Genomic DNA, 17,936 nt, shown 5'->3' with positions numbered 1-17,936 from the left:
GGGGATCAGCTCAAGAGAGAGATTGCGTGCGAGAAGAAGCACGGAAAGGGTCCAACAGTTTTCGGTTTAGAATAAGTCTGAGATGAATCATCTGAGAGAAAAGAAAAAAGTGTAAATGCAGAATTAACAAAAAAATCGCTCACAATAGGGCTGATCTGGATCCAACCGGCTGTGACAAGCGGCTGGAAGCGCAACTTGAGCCTTCTCCTTTACCTGTGACGATGCCGATGTGTCGGACGTCCGATACAAAATTTTCTTTTCCTACAAACTCCATTGGACTAGCTGAGGAAACGGCTTAGCAGTAGCAGCAGCAGTAGCTCGGCGTATTGGCCAAACCGGCCGATGACTGCCTCGGCTGCAGAAACAAGCATCAAACCCACGGTGATTTCGCTGATTCGATCATTCCCGATGGATACCCTGATCCATGGAACCTGCAGCAACATCGATGAGCAACAATAAGTTAAAAATTATCCCCGGTGGGGATCGCATCTTCGGTGATGGATTGGATGAACCCAAAGACCCTAACTGGCCTTAGTCCTTCCTTTGGCGTTTGAGTAGACCAATGCTGCGGTCCAGTCCTCCATCAAAGCTGACGGAATCCTGTTTTCCTGTGTGCGTTCCCCTGTATCCACTCGTGTCTACTCCCTAGCTGTACCGGCATTGTCATTGTGGCCTTGGTCTTCTGCTCGCTTTCCTATTCCTTTTGATCTCCTTGCGCACATGTGTTCCGTTGAAGCATTGTCGTACAACATCGGCTCTGCATTGTTCCCAACTTGGTTGCAGCTCCAGATAGTCATACTAGCATACTGCCATGCCTATAGCACGCAACGGTATCGCGCTGCGCCACTAAATCTCCGCCAAGATTAGATAGACACTTAAAAATATCTTCATGGCTAACTAGCGATTCGGGAGAGATAAAGGAGCCGTCGCATCCTCCCCCACACATATTCTCAAGCACTAGGAGCGGAGTTGAACAATGCCCTATCTTCTCGTTACGCTCTGTTGTTTGTTCGCCTGTCTAGGATCTTTCTTGTTTGGCTATGACTCCGGGGTAATATCCTCTGTTATCGACCAGGATTCCTTTAGATATCGCTTCCACAATCCTTCTGCTGCAGCGACAGGGGGTATTGTTGCGTCCTATAATGGTTCGGACACCCGCGCCGATCACAACTTCTTCGCATTTCATCTCCGGCTGACATTCTGCAGGCGGTGCTATTCTAGGCTCGGTTTTTGTCTCCTACCTCTCTGACCCTTGGGGGCGAAGGCCTGTTCTCTTCACCGGCGGCCTCCTCGCTAGCCTAGGGGCCGCGTTGCAGGCTGGCGCTGTCAACGTGGCCATGCTCATTGCCGGCCGTTTGATCGCTGGTCTTGCTATTGGGTTGATGTCCGCCATCATTCCAGTCTATTGTGTATGTATCGCTATAACGCATCTCTATGTAATCACTAGATTGCCGCGGGCTCTGACTGCTCTCCCAGAGTGAGCTATCTCCTCCCCGTATTCGTGGCTTCTTAGGTTCACTGCAGCAATGGATGATTGGACTCGGAGTTGTTGTAGCTGTGAGTGATTTATCTATCTACTATACCCCTGTCTGGCTAGTCCGCTAGTCAACTACTAGCTCGCCCTCAATCCCTGACTAATCGCCTCCAGCAATGGGTGGGATACGGCTGTTCGCTTCGTACAGGAGATTTCAGCTGGAGTTTCCCCTTGGCATTTCAAGCAGTCCCCGCCGTGATTCTTAGCTGTGGCGTCTGGTTTCTCCCTGAGTCCCCTCGTTGGCTCATAGAAAAGGGCAACCCAGATGCTGGTTGGGCGGTCTTGAACCGCCTCCATCTACCTCGGGGACAGCTGAATGCTCTACCAGTCGAATCGGAATTCGAGCGAATCTCCGCGGGTATTGCGGAGGCCCGGCATTCAGCCAACCACTCCTGGCGACAGCTTTTGTTCGCACAGCCTAATTGGCGCAAGCGTGTGCTGCTTGCCTGTGGCATGCAGGTTTTCACACAATGCTCGGGCACGAATGTGCTCCAGAATTATAACCCAGGATTATACCGATCCTTGGGCTTGTCGCAGTCCACATCGCTCATCCTGCAGGGCATCTGGGGTGCATTGGCTCAGTTTTGGAACACCGTATTCATACTCTTCATCGATCGGGTCGACCGTCGCAAGCTTCTCATTCCGTCGTTGCTGGGTATGGGCGCCACCATGTGCGTGGAGGCCATCTTGGGGCAGGTGTACAATAACTTTGAAAGCGTGGCGTCACCGAATCACAGTGCCGTTCGTGCTGCAATCGCTGTATTCTTCGTCTTCTCTTTCTTCTATACTAGTCTCGGGCTCATCTCTTGGATCTATCAATCCGAAATTTTCCCCACTGCTATTCGCGCCCGGGGCTCTTCTGTAGCCACCGCCACGAATTGGAGTCTGAATCTGGTTTTCGCTCAGTGTTCGCCAATCGCCCAGTCACGAATTCAGTTCAAATATTTCTACTGTTTTGCGGCCTTCAACTGGGTTGCGGCGGGTCTCGTCTGGACCTTCTATCCAGAGACCGCCGGCAAATCGCTCGAGGAAATTGACCGTCTCTTTACTGCAGAAACCTCGATGCCCGCTTATGATGCAGACAAGCCTCACGTTTCACTGCCAAATTCAAAAGCTAAGGATTCTCTGGTGGTATTTAGCACACAGGATACTACATAGTAGCAGTCATACTTCCAGACATTGAGCAGAACAGAATGTTGCTGCCACGTCCAAGGAACCACTTTATATGGTATATCGATGAGCTCATGACTAAATGTTACTAGAAATAACAGTATTAACAACGCCGGGCGGCCACTGGGCCAGAAACAGAACCCAGTAGACCGATAAATAAGACGATCGAAATTGAAACGCAAGGTACCTTGTATGCTGTCATGTCTCATCGTGGGTATATAGAACACAAAAAGATGGCCATAAGACATGAAATGTAACGTTACAATCGAACTAAATCGCGGTGTACACAAAGAAGTGGGGAAAAAATGAAAGAGATGGGGAAAGGAGACATCGAGACAGGTCAGAAAGCTGCAGCATAGTGTAAGGTTTCATACTCTCGAGCGAAAGAACAAAGTGCCGATACCCGTATCACGAAACTTACAGGCCTTGGAGGGCCGGCATAACGTAACTAGTGAGAGGCGCACTAAGAATTTCTTTCCGTAAGCTATCCTCCCAAATTGAGACCGAAGGTATCCCCGTATGCAACGTTAAGCAGGAGAAAAGGAAGTAGTTCACATTCATCCAGCTACCAAAGCTGAGCCGTTTGACCACTTTGAGCATCCGACCTGCAAACCATGGCCGATCGTAAGGCGTCTGAGCAGTAGGGGAGTATTGTGTGAATTCGGGTGAATCCCCAGGATGGCGCGTCGACTCAGGAAATTCGATCGAACCGTCCTCACATGCGAGCATTATTTGCAGTAATGCTTCTACTGGGCCGCTCATGTTCACTTCGCACTTCAAGACAGTCTGCTCCAAGTTTCTGAGAAAGGCCTCGCTATACAAAACAGAGTTCCGGTAATCCCACAAGCCAGCATTGAGCATAATTAACGCAACTAGTCGTGCAACAAACTGTTTGCGGTTACCCGATGCTGTAAAGCGCAGCCCGGGAGGTGCTGCGAGTATCTGATACAACAATGAATTTGATTGGAATGCCGTGTGACGCATCGGTGCGATGGTTGAGTTAGTGGCTGTTCGCTGGTGTATAGCAAGCTGCTCACAGCGTTTGAGGAAGCTGATGAACTCGCTGCACTGATGTTCAATCTCAGCGACTGGGGAGATTATGGGGTATCGGGTAATATTATGCTCAGTGAACGACATAGTGCACGTCACCTTTTTTGGAAGCGGCCGCTGACGCGATACTAGTGGTCCAGTTTGAATGGCTGGCCTCTGTAGTATGGCTGGAGGATTGTATTCGAAAAAGAAGCTAGGTCCCTCAGTCTCATAGCCTGAAAGAATATAATCTTGCCAATTTATTAGCATTCCGAGTCTTGTTTTGTGAAAGGCAGATGGCCCGCCACGGAGACGAATCATCTCTCTTGCTGCTCGCATATGAAGCCAGCTAGTCTGCTTATGACCAGGCCTGGGATCAAAGTCTTCAAGACCTGCAGCGCTTATACAACCTATAATCGCTTCATCAGAAATATCATTCGGGTTCCTGTCCCTGAGCTCTCGAAGCATGGTAATCGCACGGTCACGGTGATACAGAGCTGTCGCGTCCGGCTCCTCATTTCGAACCCAGACCCATGTATTAGCCGCATGAACAAGTATCGTGTTCTGAAAAGCCACAGGTCCTTTCATTCCTTCAGGGACAAATACTGCTGTGTACCAATTATGCGCCTTGGCTGACCGGAAGTGGTTTCCATATGAGCAAGCAGGCATTTCATTGACATAGAAGTCAAAGAGTCTTTGACCTTCAAGGTCCAGCTCAAGGGGCAGGGTGTTGAACGGATCTGTTCGTGCAGCACTCAGCATTGTCTTTGGTGACAACGCTACATCTCCTGGTGTCGTTGGCGCTGACGATGATGGCGTTGGAGTACTGGTGTCCGAGGTACTGCTTTGAGACAGGCAGTAGGCCTTGGGAGAATTCGATGAGGGATCCACAGTCTTGCTTCGGAAAGGCATGCCTGCATAGTATGGCCGAATGGTAGGCTTGGAAGTCGAGAAGACCCTGTGTTGTGTGGCATGATCTGCCACCGTTTCACTCGAGTCTTGTTGCGCTGAAGAATTACTGGATATTGGTTCAAGACTATTTCTCCGCGCAAGGATACCGGATTCATACAAGGCTTCACTATCTTGTGTGCGACCCGTTTGGTTATCGGTTGTATTCATGACCTGAATAATAGCCCTTTGTTGCTGTTCTGTCTTCTCTCCGTGCGACGGACTGTCTCCGATTTCAGCAGCAGACTGTCCGGTTGCATGCCGTTTTTGACGCATATATTCCTGCATAACATGGCGCTTTACTTTAGTCAGAGTACTCCTGCTGTTGTCAGATGCGTCAATAAACTGCCACTGTATTGGTGGTGGCTCTTCTGTGGACTTCTTCCCACTAGCACTGCTCGGCGCATCTGGCATGTTGAAGGTTGGGTGCAGGGTGTTCTCGTGCCGCGCAAGCGCCTTAGTCTTGGTATTCAGCCTTCAATAAGTGATTTGATAACTGGTGCCTCACTCAGCCGGCAGGAGCAATGTTGGCTTCTTGCTGTGTAGGCGCAATGGCGGGGTAGTCTGAATATCTGTTGAAGACTATCCAAACACCAGCAGTCTTTACTGTTCTTTGCCGGATAGTCGAATCACTATGCTTTCGACCCTGGAACGCCACCCCTGTAGAAAGTGCGATGTCGAAGCGCATGCACGAAGAGACACCGACTGAAGTTATTGCCGGCTGCCTTGGCAATGGTGCGATAAAGGAATCTAGCTGTATCCGGCAGTGTGTCTTCGGTTACATCAAAACAGCGGCCAACTTCAAACATCCAAGTCGAAGTTGAGACAAAACTGCAGACTGATAATATCAAAGCGCCTCCAGAATTAAAGTGGAACTAAAAATGAATGTCAGTGTCTGACAAACGACGCTTATGGCATCAACCTTATAGGGACAAAGGAGGGAGTAGATGGAGGCATACGCACATGCAGATCTAGTAGCGGCAATAGGTGTAGAGCATAAAGGTTAATTGTTATTAAGGCCATAAAGTTAATGAGGAACGTGAAGTCCTGGGAGCAGAGTGCTGTCAGAATCCCGGGATTGAAGTAGGCCTGCGCTGCTCCACGGTTTTGAATCACCTAACCATAAGCATTTTCGAGGCTGAAACCTTGAATCATGGATTCAAGTTCTCAAAGTAGCATGAAGGCCTGATCAGCACCAGATCGCTTGTTTCAGTGTCAACTAAGAGGCGCCAGTGCAGGGGGGGAAATGGGGGCCGCGTTGCAGGAAATCGGTAAATTCGAGGCCAGAGATAACAATAGCGTGGCTTTGGAACACAAAACCCTTGTTCTAGAGAGGGGGGACTGTAGCATTGATAACGGCAGGCAGATACGTTCGCGAACCACGAAGCGTAGAAGCTAGCGTGTCTAGTTTATCATTGAGTTGGAAGTTGGAAGTCCATTCCACACTCCTAAGCATTCAATCGGGCTTGCGGGTGGGCGGCTGCTAGCGCCGCTTATCCCGGTGATTTCCACGATATTCGGGAGTTCACAATAGACTGCTTGTCTGACGACGTCATTGCTCGATATCAATAACCTTTGCACTGAACCACTTCAAAGTCGATTGTGCGGCAAATTACACTGGCTGCGTGTTCAACACAAAGTAAGTCACACTGTGAGGGTGATTGATGAGATTGTAGGGGACATGATAATGCTTATAGAAAGCGTGGTCGAAAGGTTACTAAGTCTCATCCTGACTGCCGCAAAGCCTGGAACGCTGTGACACCTTGGTGTACTTAGGTTGACAAGTATACCAAAGAGGCTTAGAATTTTCGAATTATGGTTGTATATAAAGTTATAAGTATCTTATATCATCATATCACGATATATTCTTTATATACAGCACTATATGGTAATAACGATCAGTCAACGATTGCATTTTTTGTCTACAACTAATTACTACTATACTGCAACTGTACCACAACAGGTGTAACTGACACCCTTAGCCCTTTAGTACTATTAGATGAAGTATGTGAAAGATCAATTTAAGCCTCTACGTAAGTATCAGTTGGTACTACCACGAGGTGGATTTTGTATGAAATAGTAGTACTGGTCTAGAGGGGAGATAGTACTGCACTAGTAACACCACAACATCATGACATGAAGCCATGATATATATAACCGATAACTATCTGTTTGCCAATTACCACTATGGTTTAGAGCAAAACAAAATCTGTGCACTAGCCTTGCAGCTTCCCACCATGCTGTACAGAAGACGGAACTAGGGTCATCCAGTACTAACATACTTCCAAAGAGATCTTGATGTCCTGGCGACTGGACGGACAAAGGCCATACACCTATTTGAGACTTGACGGAGTTAAGGCTCACCGCCTTGGCCGTAAATCCGACGCAGAAGCTGCCAAATCCTCTCCGAAATCCATCTCCGCGTCGCCGAGCGCGCTTCCCCCAGCTTGAAGTTACGGAAAGCTTTTGTTCTATTGCGCTACTCAACTACTGAGAAAGAGACTCATCAAGCACGAGACTTATTTGTCAACACTGATTCTTGCACTGTGACGCGACGCCGCTGCTTACAGAAACACAGTTGGTAGTGCATCGCACTCCGTTTCGCATCTTTCTCCGACCTCCGCCGCAATTGCGACTTTTACGACCGAACGATAGTCAACAAAGAAGACTTCGCCGTCGGTCGTCTTAGCACTCCAGGCTCGTGAATGCTACCGTCTCAAAAAGATCATTAATATGAAATTGTATGCGATCGGAACAAATCTCATTTTCTAAGTTGCCAGTCTGCAGAGCCGCCTGTTTTCGGGATCTTGAAGGCCAGCATACCCCTAGGATTCCGTCCCCGAGCACGCGCACGCCGGCTATCCACAAAAGGGGTGCTCTGGGACCTTAAAGGTCGCTGGAATTGTTGGAGTGATGGCTGGGACTACGCAGGCGCCTGGCGATCCAAATCAGGTGGATAGTCGCGTTGCCAATCAAGGGTCGACAAACCCATACGAAACAAATCCCGATCTCCTCCCAAACGATGACCTATTCCTCGCCCGGAGTATACACTATGGCCGCTACGCGCCTCGCGACACTGACTTCAAGCCTCGATATAACCACTGGTGCGAACCGGATCCAGAGGTCACCTCATATTGGGAAGGGATTGTCAAAGAACTCTGTACAGCAGAAAATTCTCTGAATGTCTCGGGGAACCGGGAGGTCTTCGCTGCTGGCAGCGTTGTCATTCGCGTTGATCGTGAACCTTCAGTTGGCGCCGCTGCTGAGAAATACTCGTGTGCCAACGCCAATGAATTGAGTGCCGCAAGGAAGGCTGAGGATACGCTCAAGGAGATGTCTATCGCCGTGCCGGTCATTTACTTTTGCGGGACAATTGATGGGAAGAATGTCACTGTGGAATCTAGAATCCCTGGCGTTACTCTCGAGGTAGCCTGGCGATACCTCACAGCTGAGCAGATCGACATGTTCAAACAGCAGTGCCGTCGTGTATCGCAACATTTGGGCGGAATAGACGCATCCCCCGATCGCCCTTCCTACGTTTGCAGTGGACTCAACTCACAAGCGTCACCTGATGCCCTGGAACCAGAGAAGAATATACTTTTTCGTGAAAGGAAGGAGGACGAACATGTCTGTCTGGTACACAACAACCTGGTACCGTCGAACATTGTTATCGGCGATGATAAGGTGATCGGGATAACTGGTTGGCGACAGAGCGGGTACTTCGGCTTTGAAAGGGCAGATGAGATACATCGACGCTTTAGGATACTGGTGGCATCTGCCATACATGGAGACAAATCTACTGACCTGCGAGCGTGGTCTGACTTATATGAAGGACTTGATGCCGCAGGAGTGGTTAGACCCACAAGCAAGCAAGATACGCCCATTCCTCTAGTCAAGACTGAGCCTCTCAACACGAATCTGGATAAAGTCCCTCTCAATGAAGAGTCGGAATCCAAGCCACCGGTTTCTTCACTTGACGGCCCGGCTGCGGACCATCTCACTCCAAAGAACATTGCGAGTCTCAAGAATAGGGGGTCTTCTAGAGCGTCGTCTTCTGACCGCTCCTCGCCAGCTACGTCCACGAAACCTGGCCCGACCCGGAAATCTGCTACTGCTGCAACCAAGAAAGGGACTGGGCGAAAATCGACAACCAAAAAGAGGAAAGCAAACGAATTGGAAAGCGATAATGTTGATGGCGGTCGTTCCAACACTCCATCTTCGACTCGTGCTGGCAAGCCCGCGAACAAAAAGCGGAATTCTACCTCGCACACCAACTCACCGGCCCCGGATAGCAAAAGGAAAGGGAGCAAGAACGTTGAACAGGATGAGATAGAAGAAGAGGAAGAAGATGACTCTGATGATAACGATGAAATATTCTGCATCTGCCGCAAACCTGATAATCATACATGGATGATCGGGTGTGATGGTGGATGTGAGGATTGGTTTCACGGGAAGTGCGTCAACATCGACCCGAGAGACGCAGACCTCATTGACAAGTACATCTGTATGACATCCTTTTGATATGCCACGCATAATCTATACCCGTGCACTAACACTACGCAGGTCCGAATTGCAAAGAGCAAGGCAAAGGATGGACCACATGGAAACCTATGTGCCGGCTAAAGGAATGCCGCAAGCCCGCCCGAGTCAACCAGAAAATCCCTAGCAAATACTGCTCAGACGAACATGGCCGGGAGTTCATGCTTCAGCGAACTAAGCTTCTCCTGGGTACGGGAACGAGAGCAAAGACGACCGCAGCAGGCCGAGCAACCACCAATGGCATCAATTCGAGCGAAAGCAATAGTCGTGATGGGACCGCTACACCAGACAGACGAGATCCGGATGATTTAGGAAGTCGAGGTGGAGTCCTTACAACAGGCGATCTCAAAGCCGTCGTAATGGGCGTCAGCTCAGCTAAAGAATTCCGCAAACTAGGCGAAAGCATCATATCGATCCCAGCCAAAGAGGAAAGCACCACCATTACCACCACCGATCCCGAAACAGAGACCAAGAATGAAAAGAAGATTGGTTTGGATTTCGACGTGGACTGGCTCACGTACTCACCCGACGAAGCATCCAAACTACAGAAGCTCCGTAAGCAACGGGACGACCTACTCCATCGCAAAGAGATGCTCCGCGCCCGAAACACATTCATGACACTGGTGCGCCAGCGATCCAAGAGCATCCTGGAGCACCTAAAACAAACCGACCCGAAAGGCGGATGGAAAGATATCTGCGGTTTCGACAGCAGACTTGCATGGTCGGACGAAGAATTTGATGAATGGCGGTTATCCGAAATTGGCGCGAAAGCACTCGAGGATGGCTCGCCCGAAGCTCTGGCATCAAGCTATCCCGACGCTTCCACGGACGCCGATGGCGACACCGCCATGGATGACAACAACGAAGATGACTTCGAGAAACTCTCACGTGGTGTCTGTACTAAGAAGCGTTGCGAGAGACATAAACAATGGCTCAAGGTCCAACAGCAAGATGCTGTATTCGAGGAAAACACCCTCGCTCTGGATCTAAGCAAATGCGAGAAGGAAGCGAAGAATGTCGTGGAGAGGGCCGTTCTTAGGATGTGGGCCGAATCAGACAATGCGCAAATTGGTGGCCAGTAATACATACTGCAGAAGCTAACCAAGCGCAAAATGTCCTTCCCCACATCATTCCGTCTCTCATACCTCCTATACGCTTTCTATTTCCCTCATTATTTGTCGCGTTTGACAATTGACTTGATTCGGTTGATACCCCCATTCATCATCATTTATTTATCCGGAATAAAAGCAGGATTAGCAACTGGAGTTAGTCAGCGCGGAAAGGCGGTTTTGGTCTGAAAAAGGGGGAAAAGTTGGAACTGGTGCATAGTACTTGCATGATAGACGGGGTCAAGGATTTTTGTTTTTTGATATTTCCAGTGGAAGGAGATATTCAAGTGGAGTAAGCGGGGAATAAGGCTATTTACATAGGTCGCAATATCATACATCAGGGTATGCACACCCTGCAGCGCATAGCAACTACCAAATCTCATATAATGAGTTATGACCTCCCTCAGCCAACCACACAAAGCTCACCCTCCAGAACACACCACCTCCCAACATTCCCACCCACTCTATCCTTAATAACCTCCACAACCGGAACCCTTCCAATACTCGACACCAACAGATGCGTATCGATCCCCTGATCCAGCGTCTTCATCAAAAGACTCGGAAACATCTCACCACTATGCGCACGAAACACAGACTGAATCCCCTCGCCATCCACCTCATACATTCCCCCAATAGCGTTATCATCAATCGCCGTCACCCCACTCTGAGACGACGCCACCTTCCCCAATCCGCTAGTATTCACCAGCATCACAGAGAGATTCGATCCGTGCGTTCGAGTCATCTGCGTTAGTGTACGTAATATAGACATGAGCATTGCAGATCCCCGAAGGGGGTTCGAAGCACGTATTACGCCCTCGGCTAGGGTGTCCAGACCTGTGATTATGATGAGGCGCTGATCTGGTGTTTCTGTCAATGGTGTGGTTGATATGGTAGTTGCGATCTCGTGTATGGCTTGTGCGGCTGCGTTGAAGTCGTAGACAGGGAATAGTTGGACGGAGTCAAGGAGGGTGATTGCCTGAGTTCGGGATAGAGAGGGTTGATTGTTGAGGAGGGAGGCGAGGAGGCGTTGAGGAGTGAAGGCGCTGAAGTTGACGGGGTGGATTATGTAGACTTTTGTTTGGTTGGGGTGATGTTGATGTAGATAGGTTGTGAGGAGGTGGCGGGGGAGCTTGAGGTTGTTAGTTATCTTCTGTTGCTGGTTGGAGGTGTTGTTATATGGGGAATTGATGATTTTTCGTAAGGGGTATAGCGGGGGCGTGGATATGGGAGCAAGAGGTTTGGATGTATGACTTGACAGACTAAGGGCAAGGCACGGAAACCTGTTTATGGAGAAGGCAGACATACTGTTCCGATGTACTCGTCCTCATCACTTGTCTCATTGTGTGCGTCTCTAAGCCTGGAGAAGCCAATGACTATGCCGCTTTTGAAAACGCTGCCTGGACCATTGTGAAGTCCCTTTTGCACGTCATCTGAAAGATTCCAGCTTTGTTCCACAGGGTGTTGTTGACTTTGTTCGTGTTTGATCCCTGCTGATGAGCCAGACGGCAACATAGTATGAGCCAAAACAGGCGAGGCTGGCTCAGCACCTTCAATATAAGCGTTAATGGACATAATGCTCTTCAGTGGATCGGACTGGACGGTGGAAAAAACGCGTAGCTCTGCAACGCGTCTATTGAGTAGGATTCCTCTGAAATTGTGCTGAGGATATCTAAAAATCCAGTGAACTTGCGTCTTAGGCTTGACTCGGTTAAGTATGACAGTATGAAACAGGGTCGAGCATGTTCATTCTCATAAATGCAGCCTTATGGTGCAATGTATACAAGGTGTGGAGTAAGGCTGGGTTTCACGAACGAATTGTTGTGCGCGGTTATAAGAGCCCAGCTCGCCTCTCTTAGCCAGGATCCACCCAGTAGAACTACATGAATCGTCCCATATCTGGTCGGGACTTGGACTAGAGAAAGCTATTATGGTTACTCAAGCCTTGAAGCATTGTATAGTTATAGTGATACAAAACTTGGGCATCATCAAGCACCACTTTACATAGTTACAAATGTTAGTTAAAGAACTGACACGTGACAATGATGTCATAAGCCGGTCTCTGACATACACGGCGATCTTGCAGTGTAGGTGACTCTCTATATTGTTTTCTAAGCTAATATGCAAGCTCAGACAAATGGCAGTTTTGAATATAAGTATAGAATGGAATTATGTACAGGCGCATCACGAAATACTTACAATTTCTTCAAAGTGCGATTAATTCACAATATTTCCAGGCGTGGGCCCATCACCGTTGAATATCAGAGAGCGTTACCTATCGGCGTCGTAGGAGAACCCAGCCGATCATTATCGCCATTCGATGATACTTTTGTCCAAGTTCCTCTCCCATCATGTACCCATCCGCTGCTGTCCAACACATCCCCTAGGATAGTGGATAGTTCTGAACGCAGAGCATCAAACTCGTAATCCGGGGTATGGAAGTTCACGAGACAAGCTAAAGCTCCCATCTTCCTGACAGTGTGGGCAATAAGTGAATACCCGGTAGCAATCTCCATCCATGGGTCACTGGGATCCATGGAGCCTCTCTGTTCCATCTCCGTAATCTTATCATTTGGAGAAGGGGCAAGTTGGATGCTCAATGACCGCAGGTTTGTCATCAACTCAACGGCATCCAAGACTAATTTGACATGGTTATAGAACGGGAACACTGCCGTATATTTGAACGACGTAAATGATTTCAATAAGCGGGAAAGATCCAGTCTCTCCGAGAACAGCTGTGTGGATGCCACAGTTCCCCACTTATTGAACAGGGAAGGAACCTGGAACATGAAATACTCGTAGTGATTGTACGCCCTGAGCGACGAAGACTCGTTGAAGGCAAAGGAAGACCATACCCGAGTCTCAAGCAGACTGGCTGGATGCTTTGTCTCTGATAGTAGAGAAGGCTCGCAGACCCGCGAATTCTGTTCCAACTGTAGAACCTGGAAAGGAACCTCGAATGCCCAGCTGTGTCCGTCCATGATCCGTGTGTCAAGCATGGCGGCTAGAAATTGGGGAGGTGCAATCACGATGATCCGTAGCGGATCGAGACTATCGAGCACTGGGCGCCACCAATAGGGATCCTCTCGATGATCGGGTGAGTCCATGCCCTTGGCCACAATCGATATTACATATCGACCAAGTTCTAAACTCGTTATGAAGGAAACAAAGTCCGCTACATCTTTGATATCGAAGCATGCGTGAGCGAAGAGGTGGGGTCGCACCAGCTCCAGGACTCGGGAGGAGGTACGTGCAAGATTCTTCAGATCCCTAGTTCTAGATGTAGTAATACGCATACAAGGAGGCTTGTGCACCCTGGCCAGAGAAGGAGGGGAAGCCGAGAGTTCTGTGATGATCTGATCCAGAAGCTCATTCGGAAGGCTTTCCAAGGGCGATTGTTGCAAAGACATTGTTTCACTTATCTGATATAGAGTGCCTGTCCGAATGCCTCACATTTCGGAGACTATGAGCTTCAAAACAAGTATGAAAAGCCAATGAATTGGACATTAATGCCAGCCCACAGCGATGTACTTCCCAGAAAGGAGTCATGGTGTGGTGAGCTTCGGGAAGGGTTATGGCTGTCAATTGCCGGGGGTCCCCACATAAGTTCACGTGATAGTGACCATGGCGAAGATGGCTCCATAAGCAGGAAAACCGTGACAGAATGCTTTGACAGACCAAATTGTTTTTTTGCAAAATAGCAAGATTACTCTGATCTGTGGTCGCACTTTACACGCGCCAAATTTAATGTCTCTCACTGAATTCAGGTCAGACTCAAGACGACATACTCCGTGTAGCCTTGGAAATCATGCCAACTTTATAGGAACGCCTTCGCTGTATGAATGTGGAGCTGCATTAGTCTCTCCCCGCAACTCCTGCACTGGCTTGTTCTGACACTCGACAACATAGCAGCCACCTGGAAAAAGTGTGCTATTCACGACGCGATAGTATAATTTTAGTGGGGAGATAGGGAATGGTTTCAGTCAATACTAGAATTATCATTCTTGCTTCATGCATCTGCAGCCAGCCCAGAACAGAAAGAACCCCAGATAAAATTGATTGCTGAGTCAGTACTTATACATTGGCCCCACCGGAGGCTTCCCTGCCGATCTTCTTTCCGCCTTCCTGGATTTAGTTATGGCTCATCCTTACATCGAAAGCTGTCCCAGATGGCAGAAGTCATTGAAGTCATTGTGATTTCTCGTTGTATTTTTGTCTTTGAGTGAAGGTAGCATTATAAAGTAGTACTCAAGGGGTGCGCAAAATCGCAAGAGTTTGCTTGATGATTTATCTTTCTGTCTGTTGTCTGGGCCTGCGAAATCGGTCCCAGAATTTGGGGTCACTGTCCAGAGCGGTGGGGCAAGGACAGACCGGAGAAGAACATGGGCAAGACTCGGAGAACTCGCTTGCTGAGAAATGAGGGGGTCTCTTGCCCCCCATTTCTTTCTTTTTCTTGACTCGAGTCGGCTGTTGTCTTCTTCTCTCTATTCTGCCTCCAGACCAGGTATGTTTCTTTCCGTGAATCCATGAAAAGTTGGCTGCCACTTGATTCTCTAACTGTTTTCTGGACAGAACACTCCCGCATATCTAGTCATCATGGCCCCTCAACTGCACCGTAACCCTCCTTTCCGTGCTGAGCACCTCGGCTCTCTCCTCCGGACGGAGGAGCTTCTCAAGACCAAGACTGCCTTCGAGAAGGGCGAGGTCTCTGAGGCTCAGCTCGACGCTATCGAGAACAAGGATGTGAAGGAGGTCGCTGAAACCCAGAAGAAGTTGGGCTATGCCGCCATCTCCGACGGAGAGTACCGCCGTCACAGTAAGCTAGGCCCTCATCCGTCGCGCATAATCATAGGAACTCAATGCTGATAATGTTGACCGCGACAGTGTTCTGGGGTTCTTTCTTCCCTGGACTTGAGGGATTTGAGGAGGTCCGTGATGTCGATGCCGATGTCTTCCGCCCCTACGCCCCCGATGTTGCGGCGTTCCTCGAGGCTGGTCACAAGCCTGGTGAGACCGTCATCTGCACCGGCAAGATCAAGCACGTCGGCAGCACTTACACCAAGGAGTTCAAGTATCTGGCTAGCGTTGTCCCTCCTGAGGAGGTCAAGAACCTCAAGATCACCCTCGCTGCTCCTAACTGGTACCATTTGCGGTACAAGGAGGGCAAGGCTTACCCCAAGGATGTGTACAGCTCCGACGAGGAGTACTTCGGTGATATCGCCAAGGCAGTTCAGGCTGAGCTGCAGGAGCTGTATGATGTTGGCTGCAGAAACGTCCAGTTCGACGACCCTAACCTTGCTTGTGAGTTTATCCTGCTTGTATATCTGTCCATGAGGATAACATGTTCTAATTGTATCTGCAGACTTCTGCTCTGAGAAGATGCTTGCTGGCTGGAAGGAGGACTCTCTGAACGTTCGCTCCGCCGATGAGACCTTCGAGCAGTACATCAAGCTGTACAACGACAGCATTTCCAAGCGCCCTGCCGATATGCACATCGGTGTGCACCTTTGCCGTGGTAACTTTGTTGGCAGCCGTCACTTCTCGGAGGGTGGCTATGACCGCATTGCCACCAAGCTCTTCAAGGAACTTAACGTCGACACTTACTACCTCGAGTATGACACCCCTCGTGCTGGTGGCTTCGAGCCCCTGAAGGAGCTTCCCACCCACAAGAACGTCATCCTGGGAGTTGTGACCAGCAAGTTCGCTGCCCTCGAGGATAAGGAGGAGATGAAGAAGCGTGTCTATGACGCTGCCAAGTTCATTGCTGAGGGCAACAACATCTCTCTCGAGCAAGCCCTCAACCAGGTCGGTGTCAGCCCCCAGTGTGGCTTTGCCAGTCACCGTGAGGGTAACGCCATTGACCGCGATGGCATGATCGCCAAGCTGAAGCTTGTGCGTGAGATTGCCAACGATATCTGGCCCGGCCAGCTGTAAATATACCCGTCGTGAATGGCCGCGACATTAAACTCCTGTCGATTCAACAACGAAAGGGAGTATGAATGAATGTGACGACTTTAGCGTTTAGGATACCAGTTATTTAACATATGGATCAGATGTATAGTTTTAGAAAAATTAACGATTTTTTTCACCCTTTCTCAAATCCCATAAACCTAGACACATGTGTCATTATGTAGTTCGACGAAATGAGTACCTTGGAGTCACTGCAAGCCCATTGTCCCACCCGGGAAGCTAATGAAGGCAGATCACTTTGTCAACCATTGAGTCTCATCTTGCTGTTTCCCCTTATGCATGATTAAAGAAACCCACAAATAATCGAAAACTACCAAAACTGATCAACAGGCCTCTTCATGACCCCATTCACTCCGCCGGACCAAGAATACTACTCTCCTTGATTGCCGCTCGCTTATGCGTATGAGCATTCTCGATCTACCACCCCAGACCAATGATCAGCTTTACTGTTTATTTTACCACACTTATCGTATCGAAAGTATGTACGCACCTCATACCGCGGCATCTCATCCGACGCTTCGATCTTCCGTCCGGTCATAGTACCAGAGTGCGTGCGGACGTCCCGGATGATGCCGATTGCTTCGGCGGTCTTGGAATCAGGTCCTGTGCATTGGATACGCCCTCATTAGTTCTCTCTTGTTCCTCTCTCTAAACTTATTTCATGGGACCATGAGCAGTGGAGAGTATATATGCGGTAGAAATGGAACTGGAACCGGGACCGGGACCAACTCACCACCAATAGGCTTATAGCGAACCGTATCACCTGTTGCGTAGTCGGGCATTCTTAAGGATTCTTAATAGCTTTGTAGTCTTGTTGTGTGTGTGTATAGTGCGAATAACCTGCAAGTATGCATCTATCCAGAAGACTACTACATGGTGCCGTGCACTTTAAGTACACCCATCAAGTTAACTTTCTCCCGGTGCCACTGGTGTCAGATTGATGCTATCTGACGAAGAACGTCGCATTACCATGGATGGGCGGGTGCTCGGAGCTTATTGATTAATTAGTCCGTGTACTTCCAACTATCCTTTCATTTATGCAAGATTGGGTTGCTTATATATCCGATGGCCGGGAGGAGGTGACTGGTGGGACGAGCATTCCGTTCCATGTGTCTGTCGTAGGATTTTCCGAGGCTTAGGACTGTGATTACGAGGTGGGTTTAAACGAGTCAATGACGTGGTGGAATATATGAGTTTTCTTGTGGCTTCTTTGTTTGTTTGTTTTGGTTGGGTTGGGTTCCTTTTTTTTTTTTTTTTATCGTTTATTCATAAGTGTGAATTTTTGGGTTTGGTAGTATCTAAAGTGATTATCAACAACCGAGCCGGCAAAAATAACTGGGATATAAATAAATGCGAGGAAAAGGAAACATTAAAGGAAGTATATGTATGCAGGTATGTGCTGGTCCAAGTTCCTTCTATTTTGAATGTTTCTACACACGAGAAGGGGGGCGAAGAAAAGCAGACAACAGAGAAAGGAAAATAGGAAAATAGTATTAAGAGACGGTATTCGAAATGACCCGCATCGAAACAGTGGGGATATCATGAAATAAAGAAGAAAGGAAAAGCGGAACGGCGTGCGCGTGAAAGGAATATTGCAAACACAGGATCCAAATGCTGCGTCTTCTGTCATCAAATCGAAC

The 17,936-nt window shown here is 48.8% G+C and overlaps 7 protein-coding genes across 7 annotated transcripts; 3 read left to right on the top strand and 4 right to left on the bottom strand.

Annotated features, from left to right (window-relative positions):
• Positions 1–976: 976 nt before the first annotated feature.
• On the top strand, positions 977–2,692 carry An02g07850 (uncharacterized protein; the record flags this gene model as incomplete). Its single annotated transcript, XM_059746430.1, has 4 exons — positions 977–1,145; positions 1,207–1,409; positions 1,477–1,557; positions 1,649–2,692. 4 exons carry the CDS (start codon positions 977–979, stop codon positions 2,690–2,692), a joined length of 1,497 nt encoding a protein of 498 aa, XP_059600027.1.
• Positions 2,693–3,121: 429 nt separating this feature from the next.
• Positions 3,122–5,095, bottom strand: An02g07840 (uncharacterized protein; the record flags this gene model as incomplete). Its single annotated transcript, XM_059746429.1, has 2 exons — positions 3,122–4,751; positions 4,803–5,095. The coding sequence occupies 2 exons, from the start codon at positions 5,093–5,095 to the stop codon at positions 3,122–3,124; spliced, it is 1,923 nt and encodes a 640-aa protein (XP_059600026.1).
• A 2,499-nt stretch (positions 5,096–7,594) lies between these two features.
• On the top strand, positions 7,595–10,302 carry An02g07830 (uncharacterized protein; the record flags this gene model as incomplete). Its single annotated transcript, XM_059746428.1, has 2 exons — positions 7,595–9,185; positions 9,245–10,302. 2 exons carry the CDS (start codon positions 7,595–7,597, stop codon positions 10,300–10,302), a joined length of 2,649 nt encoding a protein of 882 aa, XP_059600025.1.
• Positions 10,303–10,612: 310 nt separating this feature from the next.
• On the bottom strand, positions 10,613–13,736 carry An02g07820 (hypothetical protein; the record flags this gene model as incomplete). The annotated part of the gene is made up of 7 exons (XM_059746427.1): positions 10,613–10,638; positions 10,756–11,485; positions 11,635–12,027; positions 12,142–12,251; positions 12,398–12,425; positions 12,526–12,530; positions 12,602–13,736. 7 exons carry the CDS (start codon positions 13,734–13,736, stop codon positions 10,613–10,615), a joined length of 2,427 nt encoding a protein of 808 aa, XP_059600024.1.
• A 396-nt stretch (positions 13,737–14,132) lies between these two features.
• Positions 14,133–14,518, bottom strand: An02g07810 (uncharacterized protein; the record flags this gene model as incomplete). The annotated part of the gene is made up of 2 exons (XM_059746425.1): positions 14,133–14,242; positions 14,479–14,518. 2 exons carry the CDS (start codon positions 14,516–14,518, stop codon positions 14,133–14,135), a joined length of 150 nt encoding a protein of 49 aa, XP_059600023.1.
• Positions 14,519–14,922: 404 nt separating this feature from the next.
• On the top strand, positions 14,923–16,260 carry An02g07800 (uncharacterized protein; the record flags this gene model as incomplete). Its single annotated transcript, XM_001399876.1, has 3 exons — positions 14,923–15,142; positions 15,211–15,627; positions 15,689–16,260. 3 exons carry the CDS (start codon positions 14,923–14,925, stop codon positions 16,258–16,260), a joined length of 1,209 nt encoding a protein of 402 aa, XP_001399913.1.
• A 384-nt stretch (positions 16,261–16,644) lies between these two features.
• An02g07790 (uncharacterized protein) lies at positions 16,645–17,078 on the bottom strand (the record flags this gene model as incomplete). The annotated part of the gene is made up of 3 exons (XM_001399875.1): positions 16,645–16,713; positions 16,787–16,899; positions 17,030–17,078. 3 exons carry the CDS (start codon positions 17,076–17,078, stop codon positions 16,645–16,647), a joined length of 231 nt encoding a protein of 76 aa, XP_001399912.1.
• Positions 17,079–17,936: the final 858 nt, after the last annotated feature.

Source organism: Aspergillus niger, assembly GCF_000002855.4.
Source record: "Aspergillus niger supercontig An02".
Lineage (NCBI taxonomy): Eukaryota > Fungi > Ascomycota > Eurotiomycetes > Eurotiales > Aspergillaceae > Aspergillus > Aspergillus niger.
The sequence above is the reverse complement of the archived record's forward strand: the minus strand, read 5'-3'. Positions and strand labels throughout refer to the sequence as shown.